The following is a 19371-nucleotide window of genomic DNA, read 5'->3' as shown; positions in this document are numbered from 1 at the left end:
CAATGCCTTTAACTGGTGCAGTGGTAGCAACGAGGGAGGTCCCACTTCAGGACCAGACGGCCATGGAAGGTGCATTCATAATGTGGCTAAACAGGTTGATTATCAGCCTGTAAAACCTGCCTGTTGGCAGGTGGTAAAGACTGGGAGAGTTTCCTGGTCAGCTGCAGAAGGCAATGGCAAACCACTCCGGTCCTTTGCCAAGCATAACCATGGGCCCTTCCAAAGAACAATATGCCAAGAGGGCATTTTACGCAGTCATGAAACCAGTTTGCGAACATCTGTTCCACCCGTCAATGGCAGGCTGCACTTCCTGCCACCAATCGTCGGGAACACCATTTTGATAAATTTGCACCTAACTACAAGGCCTGTTCGCTGGAATCAACCCCTCATCAAACTTACTGCCCACATCGGCATGACTTCAGAACATCATGCTTCATGACTGTCTTTAAAAAGCATGTACTCAGCAAGCTGAATTCAAGGGGAACTCAGAGGTGAGTGCACAAAGCCTAGTGCAGTGCTCGTGGGCATCGCCTGTAGGACATCAAGGAAGAGGCCCTGTGCATTCACAGGGGTCACATTCAAGTCGCTTTTTCCCAGCTGGCTTTCAGTGCAGTGCTGGGACAAGGGCTCCATTGCAGGTCATGCCAGGGGAGGGGGATGGGGGATGGGGCAAGGCAGCACAGACCGAAGGAAATACTCAAGCTCATGCCGGAAGGAGTGTGGGGGTGTGGCGGGGTGAGGGAAGCAGCCATGCACTTGGAAAAGTTCGTCAAAAGTGAGTATTCTTCTGCAGCTGAGACTGTTCATCTGTAGCTCCATTGACATGCTTGGAGTCGGGCGCCTGAAGCTTTTCTGCCAACTCAAGCAACACAGAAGCATAAAAGTGCCACCAGATGCTCCAGAAGTTTTCACCCCTTGTGCACAGACTGCAAATTAATGTGCATTTTGGGGGCAGCAGACAATAGGCCGACTGGGTGAGTTGTACAATCCCCTTGCGAAAGGTGGCCATGGTGCAGTCACTGGTGGAGGTGCTCACAGCCTCCTGCAATGTCTTTATTAAGGTTTGGACCAGTATCCATTATGGTTCAAGCTAACAGTGCAGCCTTGCAGTGTGGATTAGGAGAATGGCTGTGCCTGAGCTGAGAGCAGCCTGCAGTCCAGTGGCTGAAGCTGCCGCCAATCAGTTAAGTAGAGTGGGGTGGAGGTGAGTGGGGTTTCGTACTGCCAATAAGCGCATTACACACTGGCCATCCATATGGTAGCCAGCACTCTCTGGCATGCTTGGAGAGGCCTTCAGGCATAACCAAGAGGGTAAAGCTATGCTAACCCATGCGCCTCTCTCTTTGATCCTGCAGGAGGAGAACATCAGAGTCATGAAGACTGGTGATCTATCAGTGTGTCTCATGGCTTACAGGGAGTAAAGAAGAAGATGAAGAGAGCCGCAAAGGCGCCTGGCTAGGCAAAAGAAGGAACACCCCCCCTCAAGATGAAGGGATGACAGGGCCTGCTGTGCACACAGTTGAAGATCTACAGTGAGCCATAACTCATAGGTGCCTCGCCAGTTCCGGGGCTTAAAGACAGCTCTTGTCATTCGTGCAGACTGCGCATGTCTAAGGAACTGGTTGGTCACATATGCCACCTGCTGCAGGATTTGGTGCCATGGGGCATCCACTGCCTGTGGCCGTGTAAGTGACTGTGGCACTCAATTTTTATGGAAGTGGCTCCTTCCAGGGCTCCACAGGTGACCTGTGCAGGATCTCACAAATCTCCACGCACAAGTGTAGCCAAGAGGTTACAGATACCACCTTTGCAAAGGAACAAAGCTTTGTGCATTTCGCCCGGGATCAGGCAAGCCAAGAAGCAAGAGCACTGGGATTTATGAAGATCTCATGTTTTCCACAACTGCACTCAAGTGGTGCTTAGATTTCCGTGGCAACAAGCAGTCAACTGTGTCAAACGCAAGGGCTTCTACTCGTTGAATGTTCAGCTGATCTGCGACCACCACAAATGCATCCTACAGGTCTGTGCACAATTCCCAGGGGGCATCCACGGCTCCTACATGCTCAGATCCCTGACATCTTCCAGGGTCCAGAGAGGTTGGATGCTCGGGGACAAGGGCTACCTATAGAGGACGTGGCTGATGAAGCCTGTCTGGTGGCCTCAGACTGCAGCAAAGCAAAGGTAAAATGAGGCTCATGCCTCAGACTTTGGTGGAGCAAACAATAGGCATTTTCAAAATGAGGTTCTGGTGCCTCGACAGGTCTGGTGGAGCACTGCGATACAACCCCCAGAGGGTGTTGTGCATCATCGTCGCTTGCTGCATGCTCCATAACCTGGCGCTGCAACCAAGGGGAGGATCTGGCTGAGGAGGAGTTGGACATATCCTCCAATGAGGAGGATGTCAAAGGAGATGACTATGATGAGGTCCTTGAGGGTGAGGATGCTGGCAATGAGGCCACCGGACTAGCCAGATGAGGCAGATGCACTTAGGAGGCCCTCATAGCCGCAAGATACATTGAGGATGATGATGAGATGCAGTGAGGTCAATCCTGACATCCTCACCTCACATCTGTGAACCTTTGACTCCTGTGTGGCTGATGGCTGTGCACATACCCTCAGTGCTCAGGCTCATTTCATCGAGTCACAGCGAAGGCCTTAATAGTCATTGGATTCCAAGAGAATGATGACGACATGCAGTGATGGCATGCCATATATTTCCACATTGCCTCAGTGAATGTCTGACTGCTCTCCGGCTGGGAGCAGCTCACGTGTGCTCTGTGATCAGGGTCATATCATAGAGATGCAGCCGTGAAACTTTAAATGTATTTGATCCTTTGTCAACCTTCATCACCTGACACCTTCAGGTACAGATGAATTAGTCTTGAAGGTGTTATGATAAATGCTGAACTGCTCAAATCCCAGAGAGAAAGTTGAAACAGCTTCCAAAATGATTTTTGCAATTTGTATAGCATGAGGAACAGTTCTGAAAACAGGAAATGTTTTCTACTTATGATAATTTTATAGTAAAGTAAACATTTATTAAAAGAATAAAGCAAAGCAAATGAAATGCAATTACACTTAAACACATGAATGGCTTCATACAGTAAACAGTAGTTTAAAACAGTTCCACAAATCTTAACTTTACCTTCAGAGCTAATCTTCCCCTTTTCTGTTCAGCAACTATCCTTATAGAAACATAGAAACTAGAAGCAGAAGTAGGCCATTCAGTCCTTTGAGCCTGCTCCGCCATTCATTATGATCCTGGCTGATCATCCAACTCAATAGTCTGCTCCCGCTTTCGCCCCATATGCTTTGATCCCTTTCGCCCCAAGAGCTATATCTAACTTCTTGAAAACAGACAATGTTTTGGCCTCAACTACTTTCTGTGGTAATGAATTTCACAGGCTCACCACTCTCTGGGTGAAGAAATTTCTCCTCATCTCAGTCCTAAATGGTCTACCCGTATGCTCAGACTGTGGCCCCTGATGCTGGACTCCCCCACCATCGGGAACATCCTTCCTGCATCTACCCTGTCTAGTCCTGTTAGAATTTTATAGGTTTCTATGAGATCCCCCTCATTCTTCTGAACTCCAGCGAATATGATCCTAATCAACTCAATCTCTCCTCGTATGTCAGTCCCGCCATCCCAGGAATCAGTCAGGTAAACCTTCACTTCACTCCCACTATAGCAAGAACATCCTTCTCAGAGAAGGAGATCAAAACTGCACACAATATTCCAGGTGTGGTCTCACCAAGGTTCTGTAAATTTGCAGCAATACATCCCTGTTCCTGGACTTGAACTCTCTGGCTATGAAGGCTAGCATAACATTTGCCTTCTTTACCACCTGCTGCATCTGCATGCTTACCTTCAGCGACTGATGTATGAGGACACCCAGGCCTCGTTGCACATTCCCCTCTCTCAATTTATAGCCATTCAGATAATAATCTGCCTTCCTGTTTTTGCTAACAAAGTGGATAACTTAACATTTATCCACATTATACTGCATCTGCCATGTATTTGCCCACTCACTCAGCTTGTCCAAATCACACTGAAGCATCTCTGCACCTTCCTCACAGCTCACCCTCCACCCAGCTTTGTGTCATCTGTAAATTTGGAGATATTACATTTAATTCCCTCATCTAAATCATTAACGTATATTGTGAATAACTGGGGTCCCAGCACCGATCCCTGCGGTACCCCACAAGTCACTGTCTGCCATTTGGAAAAAGACCCGTTTATTCCTACTCTTTGCTTCCTGTCTGCCAAACAGTTTTCTATTCATCTCAATACACTACCCCCAATCCCATGCACTTTAATTTTACACGCCAATCTCTTATGAGGGACTTTGTCGAAAGCCTTCTGAAAGTCCAAATAAACCACATCCACTGGCTCCCCCTCATCAATTTTATAGATTTTAGAATCTATAGAAGTCCAGCAATTTTTACCAAACAGTGCTTTTTCCTTGGGGTGTCCTTTTGAGGCTGGCAGCAACTGGTTCTATCAATTTGGCCTTGTTCACACTGTCTTCTGGAAGTTCTGACCAGCAGCCCCCCTGTCTTCTGGGAGATCTGACTAGCTACCCCCTCACACAGGCTTCAGTATTTCCTTACATGCATTCCTTCCCTTTGATCTTTCTATTGTTTCAACAAGTCTCTTTAGAAATGCTTTATTCCCAGACTTGGTTAGGCTGTTCTTTACTTTAGCTCTTCGACTTGTAAAAACAAATTTACCCTATCTTTACCTTACTTAAACCTTTTACAACCTGCATATATCTATCCCCCCACCCCCTTGAATTTCAACAACTCAATTCAAAAACACTCCTGTTGTTGCTTTATGTAAAACTCTGATTAAAGTTCCTCTTGGTTTATTAACATATCAAAACTTCTTACTGTTGGCTTTAGACTTTTCTTGTCACTCTAGCCCTTAATCCAATTACAGCCTGACTTCCAGTACATAGGACAATATGCCAGGGTTATTACCAGAAGAAAAATATTACAATTTCTTGTTTTCTTGACCAAGGTACAAATACAGAAGTTCCAATATTCCAGTGTTCACAGCGTAGATGAGGGCCAGGCACCTCACCTGGTCAGAGCTCTTTCTGCTGCTACCTGTTAGATAAAATGGTTGATAGTGATAGTCTGCTTGCCTGGAGTCTTGCTCCTTTTCTGAGGTCAAACAGGGACTGAAGTTAAAATTCAAAAGCTGTATAATGAAAGGAATTCAAACAGCTCAAGTCACAGTCATGTGACGGGGAATCTATTTATTTATATTTGCTTCAGGGCAAGCTATTTAGCTAATGAAGCACCTGGTTGAAACCCATTGTGTTTTGGAGCAGGTAACGGTGAGGTCATTAGCACAACATTGGAGATCAGGAGTTACAAATAGCTTTACCTTTATGCATAGCTGGCTGGTGGAGTCTAGAAATCCTTTACATTCACTTGGCTAGAATGTTTATACAATACAAGACAAGTTCTAGGATGATGAGGTAGCCTGTGTCCATTGGAACAGCTTAGAATCTTCCAGAAACCAGCATTTGATCAGCTGCCGCCATTTTTATCAGCCCAGCAATAGTCCATTTTGAAAAAATAATTTTATAAAGTAGCCAAGCTGGAGTAGAGAGATATATATATTTTCTTCCTGTCTTCTGGCTGGGGCACAATTTTAAATCTGAGATGTTGAGGAATGGGAAACCAGTGTAGATTGGTAAGGATAGTGTAATCGGTAACCAGGAAATTTTGTGGAATAGGACAGCAGAGTTTTGGACAAGTTAAAATTGATGGAAAGTGAAGGGTCAGAGATCGGCTAGAAGAATATTGAAACCTGGAGGTTATTGAGTTCCACATTGCTAAAAATCACACATTGTTTAATATAGCAAATAACAAGCAAACGTCAATGAATGTAATCTACTTCAGCCTTTATGAGAATAAAATGATTTTCTTCGATGAAACAACATTAGAAAATATCATTTCATTTTTGCTTCAACTATTGCTGGCTGATATCATCAACTGAGGTTTCAGTAATTTAAAATAATTTTGTATTGAAACCGAATATTTCATTATGAGTCCATCAACCTTCACTTAAAATATTTGGCACTTGGTTAAAAAACTTACTTTCGTTATCAATATTTTTCTAGGGTCCTGAAGGGCCGCCAGGTCCAAGTGGGAAAAGAGGAACACCGGTAAGTGAACATCAATCTTCAGTTTTCAACCAAATAATCAAACTATAAACCAACTGTATTAGAATGTGTCAAGCACCATAATGGTTAGAAAAATAGTTTCATACCTATTTTTAAAATATACTTTTGTGTTTTTTTCTTATTTAATTTGCTGAAAGTAATAACAAGGATTTTAGACATTGGGATCCAACCCAAACACCTTATTGAGAGTATCAGTACTGTGTTGGTAAGATATAGCACTGGCCCTCTCTGCAGATCTGGAAAGAGAGAATGAAAAGGCTGGACTACGAACATTTGATGAAGGTCGAAAATTGGAGTTTGAGCGATTATAGTTCCACGATGGGCCGAAGGGTCTGTTTCTGTGCTGTATAACTCTATGACTCTATGAGTGTCTGACTAAGTCAGGATGGGCTTGGAGGGTAACTTGAATGTGTTGGTGTTCCCAAGTGCCTGCTGCCCTTGTCGTTCTAGGTGGTAGAAGTTGCGGTTTTGGGCGGTGCTGTTGAACCTTGGTGAGGTGCTGCAGTGCATCTTATTGCTGGTATACCCTGGATAAGAAAGTTAACAGAAGAGAGAAATATTTATGTGACTCTTCAATCTGTGATTTCCTCTGGCTTCCTATCAGTTCTCCATTAATGAATCCAGGATAGTTTGACTTATGTATCATAGTTTGGACAGTTGTTAAAAGCCTATTGTTCAGTTGGAGTCTGGGCTTTTCTGCAATTTGACATTTGCTGAATAAATTGTTTGTTAACCACAAGTTCCTTCTTCAATGCTTTTCCCGAAGAGGAAGAATACAAAAGCAATACTTACCGAAACAAGAAATGAGTTTGATACAACAGTCAACATCCCTTCTTCTGGGGTCCAGATCTGCATCAGCACAAATATTAATTGATGCTTCAAAAGTTATGTCAGGCAATTAAACAAGGAAGGAACGGGTTTCCAATCTGCAATGAACTGAGGTGCATGGGGTTATATCCTGACTCTTCCTCCCAACATTACTCTGCCAGCCAGACAGCTCTACCAAGTTACAACCCACTGTTCTTCAGGTCGAGCCCAAGCTCGTTGTTAGTGACTTTGATGTTTTCACTATTAACAGGAGTGGAATGCATTGCAACAACTAGTGCAATTAGTGGCTTGGTATTAGGGCGCCATTACAATCGGTGGAAACGTTTCTGGCTTTCCTCACCACACTTCCATGAAAGCCATCCTAAAAAAACTGCAGATTTATACTTGGAGATCAAAAAGACAGAATGTAACAAATTCTCCCCTGTCCCAACACCCCGCTTCTCACTACACCACCTTCCCTAGGACAATCTTATCTTTCCAGCATCAACCAGAAGATTCTGATGCCAATGACCAGGAGTGTAACTGTTTCCATCCCAATGCAAATCTTTCTATGTGGTGGATCAGTGCTAGAAGGCTCCTTGAACTTGTTGTAAATAGCCTGGACCAGGAAGGCTGAATGGGTCACTTCCCTTGCTAGTGCAACAAACCTCTGGTACTTGACTGACACACAGTGAAAGGGAAATTGGCCATTATGTAGGGTCTAGCAAAGGAGAGTAGCAACATAAGTGAAAGGAAAGAGGACAGAAAGAATTTGTAAATGTTAATGGAGAATTTGTCAGATAATATTTGAAATGACGAATTGACATAGGATTGAGAGTGCATGATTTGAATGAGTATTGAATGTAATGGAATGGGGTTTAATGTAATATGGTTTCTAACAATGAAAATTGTGGAGGATACTTGATTGAAATGTCAGTAAATCTTAGTTGCTCTTGGGCTTGAAAATTATAAAGCCCAGTGTTAAGTATAATTATCATCAGATATGTTATTGGCTTGGAATAGAAATTACAAGATATGCTGAGCTTGCAATTTTGAACATTCGTTGTGAGCAGTATCCCAAATCTGCATTTATGGAATGTGAAATTGGGTTTATTATTAATCCTTTCAGAATGGAATGGCATCTTTGAGTTAAATAGTAATGAATGAAAACCTACATGTACATTATTCTTTTTCAGTAGCTGACTTTGTGTCCTGGGATTAGTGTGGTGACTGCAATGCTTGTTTTACTTTGCTATTAAACTAAGTCCCTGAGGCAATGGCAGAAGGACTATAGAAAACCTTGATAATTAACATTCAGACTCAAGTGATCATTTTCCTCCTGAATATAAAACAAAGTGAAATGGGAGTGCATGCTGTGCCTAGAGCACATTTGGCAGGAAATCTTTAAGTGCATCTTTGTGTTTTTAGTGTCTAGGTGCAGTTCCTCTGAAGACTGCAACTAGAAGGAATTGGATGATGATGCTTAATACAAGCAGCTCAACTTTATTATTAGCACAAATAGACCCAAACATTCCACTTTACCTAAATATTGGGTGCAGATTGAAATGGGGTTGCCAATAAAATAAATGAATCTAGAATATTCCTCAATTCTTTTAAATTGCTTAGATAATGAAACTTATTTTAAAGATCTCAACACCACAAAACTACAGCCTAAATGCAAATGCCATGGATTCAATATTTTACGCCTAGGATTTGATTATATGGAGACAAAGTTATTACAAGTTTGAACCATGGTGGAATGTGATATTCTTGGGCATAGTTTATTTTTACACAGCAAATGGATAGGATCTGGAATGCAGTAGCCTGAGAGTGCGGTGGTAGCCAATTCAATCATGGCATACAAAAGGGAATTGGATCATTATCTGAAAATGAAAAAAAAGTTGCAGGACTACAGGGGGTAGGTGGAAGGTGGCATAAGGTGAATTACTCTTGCAGAGAGCCAGCATAGACACAACATGCTGAATGGCCCCCTTCTATGCTGTAACCGATCTATGATTCTAAATAGGCCTTCATTTCTTGTGACAGGACATGCATAAGTAAAGTTTATTTTTCAATCAAATCATACTGAGTCCATTGATGAAGAAGATGGATATGAGTATCACCGTTAAATGGGATTATCTCTCAGACTGCTAACATTGTAGTATGAGGCATCAAGGAGCCCTAGCAAAACTGGAGCCAATAGGAATCAGGGGGAAAACGCTCTGCTGGTTGGAGTCATGTCTAACACAAAGGAAGATGGTTGTAGTTGTTGGAGGTCAATCATCTCAGTTCCAGGACATTACTGCAGGAGTTCCTCAGGGTAGTGTCCTCAGCCCAACTATCATCAACTGCTTCATCAATGGCCTTCCTTTCATCATAAGGTCAGAAGTGGGGATGTTCACTGATGATTGCACAATGTTCAGCACCATTCGCGACTCTTCAGATACTGAAGCAGTCCATGTCTAAATGTAGCAAGACCTAGACAATATCCAGGCTTAAGCTGACAAGTGGCAAGTAACATTCGTGCCACACAAGTGGCAGGCAATGAGCATTTCCAACAAGAGAGAATCAAATCATCGCCGTATGACATTCAATGGCATTGCCATCGCTGAATCCCCCACTATCAACATTCTGGGGGTTATCATTGACCAGAAACTGAACTGGACTAGACATATAAATACTGTGGCTACAATGGCAGGTTAAAGGCTAGGATTCCTGTGGTGATTAACTCACCTCCTAACTCCCCAAAGCCTGTCAACCACCTACAAGGCACAAGTGAGGACTGTGATGGAATACTCCCCACTTGCCTGGATGAGTGCAGCTCCAACCACACTCAAGAAGCTTGTCATCATCCAGGACAAAGCAGCCTGCTTGATTAGCACCCCATCCACAAACATTCACTCCCTTCACCACCGGCTCACAGTGGCAGCAAGATGCAGTGCAGAAGCTCACCAAGGCTTCTTCGGCAGCTCTTTTCAAATCCATGATTGCTGCCACCTAGGACAAGGGTAGCAGATACATGGGAACACCATCACCTGGTGTTCCCCTTCGAGCCACTCACTATCTTGTCTTGGAATATATTGCTGTTCCTTCACTGTTGTTGGGTCAAAATCCTGGAACTCCCTCCCTATCAGCACTGTGGGTGTACCTACACCCCAGGAACTGCAGCGGTTCAAGAAGGCAGCTCACCATCACCTTCTCAAGGGCAATTAGGGATGGGCAATAAATGCTGGCCCAGTCAGTGACGCTGACTTCCCGTCAATGAATAAAAGAAAGCCAGAATCTGAAGACCTATAGGATGCTCAGAGCTCCGTTTTAAGGATGTGTGCAACCATGAGATGTAGGTCCTAAGCGATGACAACAGGGAGACACTAGCTAACAACAGTGGGAAGTAGTCACATTACCTGTGGGCCAGTGTATGCCGCCATGAGGATCAGTGGTTACAGCTGCTTAACAGCAGGCACCAAAGCCAAAAACAGCACCCCACGACAATGTCTGATAATTGCTTCATATGCAGCAAGTGTGGCAGTACCTACCATCCATGGAATGGTCTCATTAGCCATCAAAAAAAGTCCATATGTGGGAACTGTTCCATTGGCAATGGATTTGCTGCATGACCATCATCTTACTTGAATGGAAGGATTACAAAAGTAATAAAAATGAATCCATGGGCTGCATTTGCCCAATCAGAATATTTAAATAGATAATCAAGGGTCAATTAGTCTTGCTACCATGCCAATTAATCCTGATAATGTGCTGCTCATGCCATAAAACGTTTGGCATGGGCAGTCGGACAGGAGTGGGCAGCCCAATTTTAAAAACTAATCTCTTTAAAGGGCAAGAAAGCAGAGGGAGTCCTGTCTTAAGGGACTGCCCTTTGCACTAAGACAGAAGCCCACCCTTTGTCCCTACCAGCTTACAGCCTTAAACCCATCCCTGCCCCCACTCCCTGACCTGCCCAAACCCTCCCTGGCCAAGGCCCCGGACTTAACTGTTTCTGGGGGGCCATGGGCCTTCTTCCTCCTCCTCTTGCAGTCCTGGCAGTGAACACTAAGTGCTCTTTGAACTGCTGGGACTGAAGGAGCAATCAGCCAGGGCAAGTCCCACTCGGCCATTGTTTAGCCCGCCCACAGTGCATTATGGCTTTGGGGTGGGCCAGTGTGGAGTGTGTCAGCTCCATGACAACATTGCTTCCGGGAGTGTGGAGGTGGAGGTGTTGTGGGGTGGGCTACCAATATCAGCCCCATGTAATTGTGAGCAGATTAAGACAATGATCAAATACTAGACCAAAAGACAAATAAATTTCCCTTATTATTGCTTTGAGATTAAGAAAAAAATTAAATTATGTTTTAATTGTTGTTTTTCAACAGGGGCCACCTGGATTGACTGGTGAGCAAGGCCCTGATGGAGTCCAAGGCCCAAAGGTAGGGCATTCCATTGCCTGTGAGTTGGCTGATTGAGATTTTCTCCTTATGAAGCATTTATTTTTGCCTCTATTAAAACATATATAAAAAAAGTGTGAAATTGGTCTATGTCAGGAGCGTGTAAAGGGCTCATAGTGAATCAGCAGAGGATCTTTCATCAAGCCAGTTTCTATTTTCCAATGACTTGGAAAATATTATCAAGATTTCAAAATAAATAATAGTGACAGTGAAACTGTGAAACAAGTCTCCAAAAGGAGTTTTAACTATTCTGTGAACTTGGATTTTCCGGTCAGCGAGCGGGGTGGGGGGCTGATGTGGGATGACATCGGGCGGAACTCCCAGCAACACCGCGCCCCACTTAAATTTTCAGGTAGGTGGGGGCTCAGCCAAATCAGCTGTGCGCCCGCCACCCTGTCAATGGCCAATTGAGGCCATTGACAGAGTCATTAAACTAATTAATGGACCTGCCCGTCCAACCTTAAGGTTGGTGGGCAGGCCGGGAGCCTTGGTGGGCTTCAGAAAAAGCATGAAACCTCATCCACAGGCGAGATGAGGTTTCTTATATGTTTTAAAAAATTTATTTAAAGTGTATTTAAAAGTTATGGACATGTCCCAACTCATGTGACAGTGTCACATGAGGGGATATGTCAGGGAATTTCTTTTTCTATTTTTCTGAATTTTTAATGTGTAGCCGATCTCCCTAAGGCAGCCACTTAGCCTCAGGGAGATGAGTACCCTCTTTCGTGCACACGTGTGAAAGAGCGCACTCTCGGCTCAGGGAATCCATCCCCCCGCCCATACAGGAAGTGCATGGCACTTCCATGCGGACATCATGCTGGATGGGCCTTAATTGGCCCGCCCACGTAAAATGGCAGCACGCCCGCTCTTCAACTCCCCCCCGATGGGGGGAAAATTCTGCCCCAATGTCAGTGCTGTGAAAAATTGGCTGTTGATTCACTTTGAGCTCATTTTGCATTGTTGGTCTGGATCAAAATTATAATGGCATTATAACAGGCTCAGTCAAAATATGCCAGTGAAGATCTTAATTTAATAGGAGTACAAATGTGATGTTTGTGGTTCATTGTGAATGTGATTCTGTTTCTTAAATTTACCATTTGGCTAGTACTACTTTATGACTGGCACAAACCAGAAGAGACATGATAGCTGAAATGGCATTTTTGGGACTTACTGGAGCAGTATTTAAATATATGCATTGATGTTGTTTGAACTGATGTTACATGTTATCATAATTAAAATTGTAGGAATATTCTTAGGGCTGAATTTTTCCGTTGGCGAGTTGGGGGCGGGGCCCGCTCACCGACGTGAAAATGACATGGGATGATGTCAGTGGGAACCCTCGACGTCATCCCGTCCCACTTAAATTTTCAGGAAGGCGGGGGCACAGCAAAATCAGCTGTCTGCCCGCCAACCTGTCAATGGCCAATTGAGGCCATTGACAGGATAATTAAAACAATTAAAGGACCTTCCTGTCCAAACTTAAGGTTGATGGGCAGGCCAGGAGCCCCGGCAGGCTTCTGAAAAAACATGAAACCTCATCCACCGGCGGGATGAGGTTTAATGTAGGTTTTAAAAAAGTTTATTAAAGTTTTTGTGAAATTTATTAACATGTCCTATCTCTGTGACATTGACACATGAGTGGGACATGTTAATGACTTTTTTATTTTTCTACTTTTAAAGTTTCAAAAACTTTCAGTGATCTCCCTGAGGCAGCACCTAGCCTCAGGGAGATGTGCGCTCTTTTGTGCGCATAGCGCTTCCCGGAGGACATCACACTAGGTGGGCCTTAATTGGCCCGCCCACTTAAAATGGCCATTGTGTCACCCAAACCACCATAAGAAACAACTTTAGTACAAAAAATGCATTTTCAACATAATTTTCTGAAATCAATTTACTTGACCATCTGCAAAAACGTTAAGGCTAAAATTGTGCAGTCCTTCTGATGTGCTCCTACCAAAGCTCTAGCGGGAGTGTGATTGGCTAGGGTCCAGATTCGCCAAGCAGCAAGGGCGGGTAGATTTGATGAAGTGGCAAGTGAGCCTGCCCAACCAATGAAAATTAGCTGCCTTCACAATGACCCCACAAAATGCAGTGGGGGCAATGCTGGAGGGCACCGGCAGGCAAAATCCCAGTGCCAGAGTGGTAACCTGCAATTTTTATGATCTTTGCATTGCTAGGTGAACACAGTGCAAGTACTATATTAAAACATTCTCTGAGATGGATGACTTTTCTGTGCTGCCTTAAGATATACTTTCAGCTCAGAAGCATGTAATGGCACCAATCTCATGGACTCTTGTTTAACTAGGAATTGAGGCAGACTCTAAGCAAATTAATTCAATAAGATAAAAGTGATTTTAATTGCCAGCCCCAGATGTCAGATCTTGGGAGATTTCTGTAAATCGCTGTCTGAGGCAGCTGTGCAAACTTTACCACTTTATTCTTCAAAATAAAGCCCAAAATTCATTTTCCAAAAACACTTGCACTTCACATGATAAGGCTACCAATTAAGTAAATTGAATTTTTCTTCCTCTAGTAGGGATAGGGGCATGGGAGAATGGGATTTGGGGGGAAGAAATTGAAACAATAGTAATATTATTTTACAGAAATTGCATTTATAGGATCAAGGCAGATTGTCTTGCCAAAACCATGTTATATAAAATATATTTCTGTTTGACGTGATGGAGTGACTGAATGAATTGATTAGATTTTTTTGATTTTCTGTGGGAACTAAAATGATAGGAATTTTATTGTGTAAAAGAACAGTGTATTCAACTGTATAACATCCAGACATTTATGAGCTTATGTCAAATATTTTAATGCCTCAATGGTTGACATTCAGCAATATGCTGAGATTTTATGTTGATATACAAATGGACAATGTCATTTGCTTCAGATGCAAGAAAAAAAATTCTTGAATAGCCATATTGAAATGGCCCAAAGGGATTCATAAAACAGGCTTTACCACAAAGCAGGTTTTGAAGCACGCTAATGTGGGTACCACATTTCATGCATGAGCACTGACAACAATTGTTGGCAGATTATTTGACCATAAAGGCATAACAATAGAATTTAATCTGAATCTTAGGCAATGTTCACAGGGTCATTGGATAACTACTTGGAGTGGGAATCATGGCTCATACTTTTTTAATTTTTAACCTGGGACACTGAGGTCAATTGTGATAATCCAACAGTTGCCCTAATAAACTCAATACAGACCAAGATTCAAACCTGTGATATTCTGCTCTGTATGGCCTAATACTGCAGCAGAAATTGTCTTGAACTGCTAGATCTGTGAGGAAGTCAGCTTTTAAGTTTTTGTGGATGCAAGCATTGCTAATTTTCTTCATCTTTCCATTGTTTATTGAAACAAGTTTTCTTCTTCCATATTAATTTTGTGGCGTTTTTTGCCTCTCAAGAATAACAACAGCTTACATTACGGATACAACATTAATGCGATGAAACATTTCAAAGTGTTTCCTGAAGCACTTCAGTGAAGGGAGAAGAGTTAGGGAAGCTGACTGGATACACTTTGGCGGAGGTGTTTGATGGGGGGTGGTGGTTGAGGTGGGGTGGGGGGTGGATGGTGGTGTGGTGAGAGAGAGGTGGCAAGAACATTTAGGTTTACAAAGAACATTTGGAACATGTGGCCAAGGCAGCTGAAAGTTCTCTGGCCAGAGGATGGAGGAGGGTGGACAGATGCAAAGGAAGGTAGTAATTAAAAAAAGGCCCATGCTGGCATATAGAGATGAAGGAGGTGGCAGAAATAGGTAGGCATGAGTCAATGGTGGTGGGGGTGTCGGTAGGGGGAGGGTACTGGGAAGCAATAGGTGAGATCAAGAGATTTGACCTAACACATTGGGGGAATGGAGCAGAAGAGATTGACCAAAGGAGGGATGATAGAGGAACAGGGCTTTGTGCAGTATAGTGCAAGTGTGATGAATGACTAACATCGCTCTTTTAGCCATGGAGATCAAAGTCCTGACCAGTATAGCCTTACCTGAATTTATCTACTTATTTTGCTGCAATATTTATGCATATGCTTCAGATGCTAAATTGAGACAGCATGAATTTATTTTGCAACTGGCTAAGCTCTCTTTCCTCTTTAATTCCTGTGAAAGTATAGAGAGGAGTTTTGAATGAGTTGCAGTTTTGGCATACTGGAATCCAGCAGGCCAGCAGAGGAGGTACTTGTGCAGTCAAACTTGGAAATGACAAAGGAATACATGGGAATTTTGGTGGTGTTAGCAATAGAGCTCAGAGTTTCACTAGCAGGTGCTTAGAATGTGTGTAGTGGACAATTCATACAGAAGCAGAATGCTAATTTGGTCAAATTGCAGATTGAGAATTTATCCTTTGGAGGGAATAGATTTAATCCTTTAAATTGTATAGACATTATGTAATAAATCTGTTAAATTTTAAGCAGAGACATGTGCATTGGGGGAGTCATTTAGCTCAGTTAGCTATAGTCGGCTTTCTTGACATGACTGTGTAATGATGCTTCAGGAGGTGCAGACTTGGCAGATTGTTACTGATATCTGTAGCCTCCTGAAATAAGACCTCCTTCCAAGGAGGCCAGGTGAGGGCACGTCATCAAGGTCACCACAGCACTGAATTTCTTCACCTCTGAATCTTTCCAGGGATATGCAGGATTTTAATTGCTGTTCACAGATGGATCTCCCAGGTGGTTGATTCCCTGTTTACCAGGTGCTACCACTTATGTCCACTTTGTTACTATGAGGCCAGTCAGAATGAGAGGGTCCTCAGATCAACCTGTGGGAATCTGGCTGTATTCCCACAGTTCCAGGGACTCTCAGATTGCACGACAAAGCCAACGCTGCTAACTTTTGAATGCATGATCCACTGGCAGCTTCCCCTGCTGCGAGCAGTTCTAAATGTTAAAATGCTACCCTCTGCTTCTATAAGAAAGATCTTACAGAGATGGACAATTGTCTCCACAAGCATCAGATTATTTCTTGAGCAACTGGTTGACGGGCTCTACAACATGTAACATGATTACTCCTTCATACTGAAGATCCAACAATACCTCTGGAATGTGCTGTTCTCTTAAAAACATAAGTGCAGATTGAACAGGTTACGTCAATTAAATATAAAGCCATGCAAAATAAATTTTTCAGGTGTTACAGTGCAGAAGAAAGCAAACATGACAGTACGCCCATGTAATGCTTCAAACCACGGTGTGGTATCTTTAGCTTCAGATAGCAGTATTGTTGCATTGCTAGAGAATAAGAAAGTTAATAATTAATAATTGCCCTGATTCCCAGACATAATGTAGATATCATAAACAGATGGGACATAGCTAACAGAAAAGAAAGATTCTTTGTTTTAGCAAGTCTATTATGTTTATCTCTAAAATATGAATAAAAAAGCAAATACTGCAAATACTGGAAATTTGGGGGGAAAAAACACAAAATGTTTCAAATACTCAGAAGGTCAGGCAGCATCTGTGAAGAAGGAAACTGAGGTTAATGGGTGGAATCTTTTGCTGCTGCATCGGGAATTGTGACGGGCAGGGCCACATAATTTGGCTTGAGTCAAAAAATCAGTTTCCCGACGGTAGGAAAATAGTTTGGAATTTTGTTCTCCAGAATTTCTAGGTGGGTTAAAGGCAGGTTGAGTTTCCCGACAAGCAATGTTGGGAACCCTATTTGCATTCATTAGCATCTCATGAATGCTCATTAAAGGACCATCTCACCAGAATCATGTGCTCCCTCCAAATTAAGTTCCCTGCCAGCGGGTAATTAGCATGTTCTGCTTTATAACTGTATATAAGTGGCACACACCTAGCAACCTTCACTTCATCCATGACTTGAGGTCAATAGATGCTGCTTTTGTCTTCCTTTTAAACTTTCACTGCTACACATTGGGTGCTGATAGTATAAGCTGTGCCAAGGTTGGACACAGGAGGCATGACCAATGGGAAGGGGTAAGATGGAGGCAGAACCAGGTGGTGGGAGGGCGGGGAGGCGCGGGGGGGGGGCGTTGAGGGCGTGGGGGGTGGCAGCTGGGACCAGTGGAGGGGGAGGAGATGGAGGCAGGACTAGGTGGGGGATGGACTGGAGGGCAAGGGTGAAAATCTGTCCTGGGGGCGTATTGAAGAGGCTGTCCAGGGAAAATTGGGAGACTGTCCAGAGGCATGTTGAAGGGACTGTCCAGGGAATTAGGCCACACTGACAGGGGCTTGTTTAAGAGATTGTTAGGGGAATAAGGCCAAACTGGTTGCAGCACATTGAAGAGACTGGGGAATGAGGCCAAACTGTCGGGGGCATGTTCGAGGGCTTAGCCTGGCATGCATGTCTTGGTCTTGGTCTTGAGCGGAGGAAGGCCTCTCTGGGTAGTGATAGTCATGCATAGAATTGTGTGAAGGGCCTGGTCAGTCATCAACTACATTTGGTCCTGGGGGTTTGTTGCATGGTACTGGGACGAGGATGGCACAGTCACATTCAGGGGAGGTATTTGGATTCGGTATGGGTAATTCCAGTGTCATGTGGCAGAGGTGGGGTGGTAGTGGATGGTCTCATGGGCGGGTCTGTAAAAGTGAGAGTGCAGCTGGCCTCGAGAAGTGGAGGGATCAGATTAATGAGTGATGTGTGGGGGTGCTGTCAACATTTGAAGGAAATGGGGGGAGAAAAGCTATATCAACATAAATTACAATAGGGTCAAGGGTAACGGGGGGAGTTGGTTTAAGAACCAGTGACTATGGAGGAGGGCAAGAGGAATTTGGTGGGTGACAGGGGGTGGCTGGATGGTGCTGAATGCACTCATAAACCTCAGAAGAACCATCTTTGTCTTTGCTTAGTAATGACAGTTCAGAAAACCATCATGAAAGAAACTATATGGGAGGGGTCTCAAAGTGGATGGGAGGTGATCAGGACTCTTCTTTTGGGCTGAGTGAAGGGGCACCCTATTAATTATTTGCTCAACCTATGGAGAACCAGGCTCAGCTGAGTACAGTTCTCAAGATTCAAATGATCATTGAATGAGCATTGGTCCATGACTAATGGGGCTTACTCCTGTGAGAATCCATTAAGTTTTGGACCTGGTTTTGAGTAGGTATGATTAGCCATCTATTCCTGACAGAGACATAGAAAAAGCGAAGGAGGTGAATTCATTCAAGGGGCACAGCTGCTGGACAGTAGCTAGATGCACACTCCAAGCCCCACTAATTCCAGGTAAATGGTCATGGCTGTCGAGGCATAATGCTTAAACTCTTCACACTATGACAAGGATATGTTCTCTACATCGTATATCTAGGCTCATGAAAGCAAACTGACAATTGACTGATGATGGGTTCATGCACATGTCTATAATGACCTTGATCAAGGTGCTATGTCCGCATGCACAGTCATGTATGAAGAAGAGGAGCAGCCAGGAGGTCAACGAGCCACATGAAGCGGTCATAGCATGGGCATGTCACAAGAGACAATCTGATAGCTACAAGATTCCAGTAGGAGTAATGTGCTGACACATTCTCAGAATGGTTACTTTATCTTGTATTGCTTGCTGGAAGGCCCCAGCACCTTTTTTATCAGCGAGAAATTTTCTCTGAAGTTCCACGCTTTCTTAGAGGTTAGGGAAATATCAGAACTCACCGTCTGCCCTGATGTTGGGTTCATCCTTGGAATGAGCTAAATCACTGTTAAATGTGTAGCCTTGGCAGTACATGGCCTCAGTAGAACCTGAACATTACTCCCTTCTCCTACGACCTTCACATGGAAGGATACTTTCATCCATGCCCTCACCAGGTCTGCACATGGCAGCTTATAAACGGCTAGAACTCAAAATTGCCCAGGTATGCACTCCTGTCACCCTGACACTTCCTCAATAAGGTGGGCTGACCAGACATATCACTCTTTCAGGCATAATCAGATGGATGGCTCAATAGGGAGAAGCAGCATGCAAGCACC

The 19371-nt window shown here is 43.7% G+C and overlaps 1 protein-coding gene across 1 annotated transcript in view; it reads left to right on the top strand.

Annotated features, from left to right (window-relative positions):
• Positions 1-19371, top strand: part of LOC121276210 (collagen alpha-1(XXVIII) chain-like) — a 328458-nt gene that overhangs the window by 80603 nt on the left and 228484 nt on the right. Inside the window, exons 10-11 of the mRNA XM_041184378.1 lie at positions 6135-6179; positions 11375-11428. Coding sequence (XP_041040312.1) covers positions 6135-6179; positions 11375-11428 — 99 coding nt within the window. The remainder of the gene's footprint in view (positions 1-6134; positions 6180-11374; positions 11429-19371) is intronic.

This window comes from Carcharodon carcharias, chromosome 3 (assembly GCF_017639515.1).
Source record: "Carcharodon carcharias isolate sCarCar2 chromosome 3, sCarCar2.pri, whole genome shotgun sequence".
Taxonomy (NCBI): domain Eukaryota; kingdom Metazoa; phylum Chordata; class Chondrichthyes; order Lamniformes; family Lamnidae; genus Carcharodon; species Carcharodon carcharias.
The sequence above is the reverse complement of the archived record's forward strand: the minus strand, read 5'-3'. Positions and strand labels throughout refer to the sequence as shown.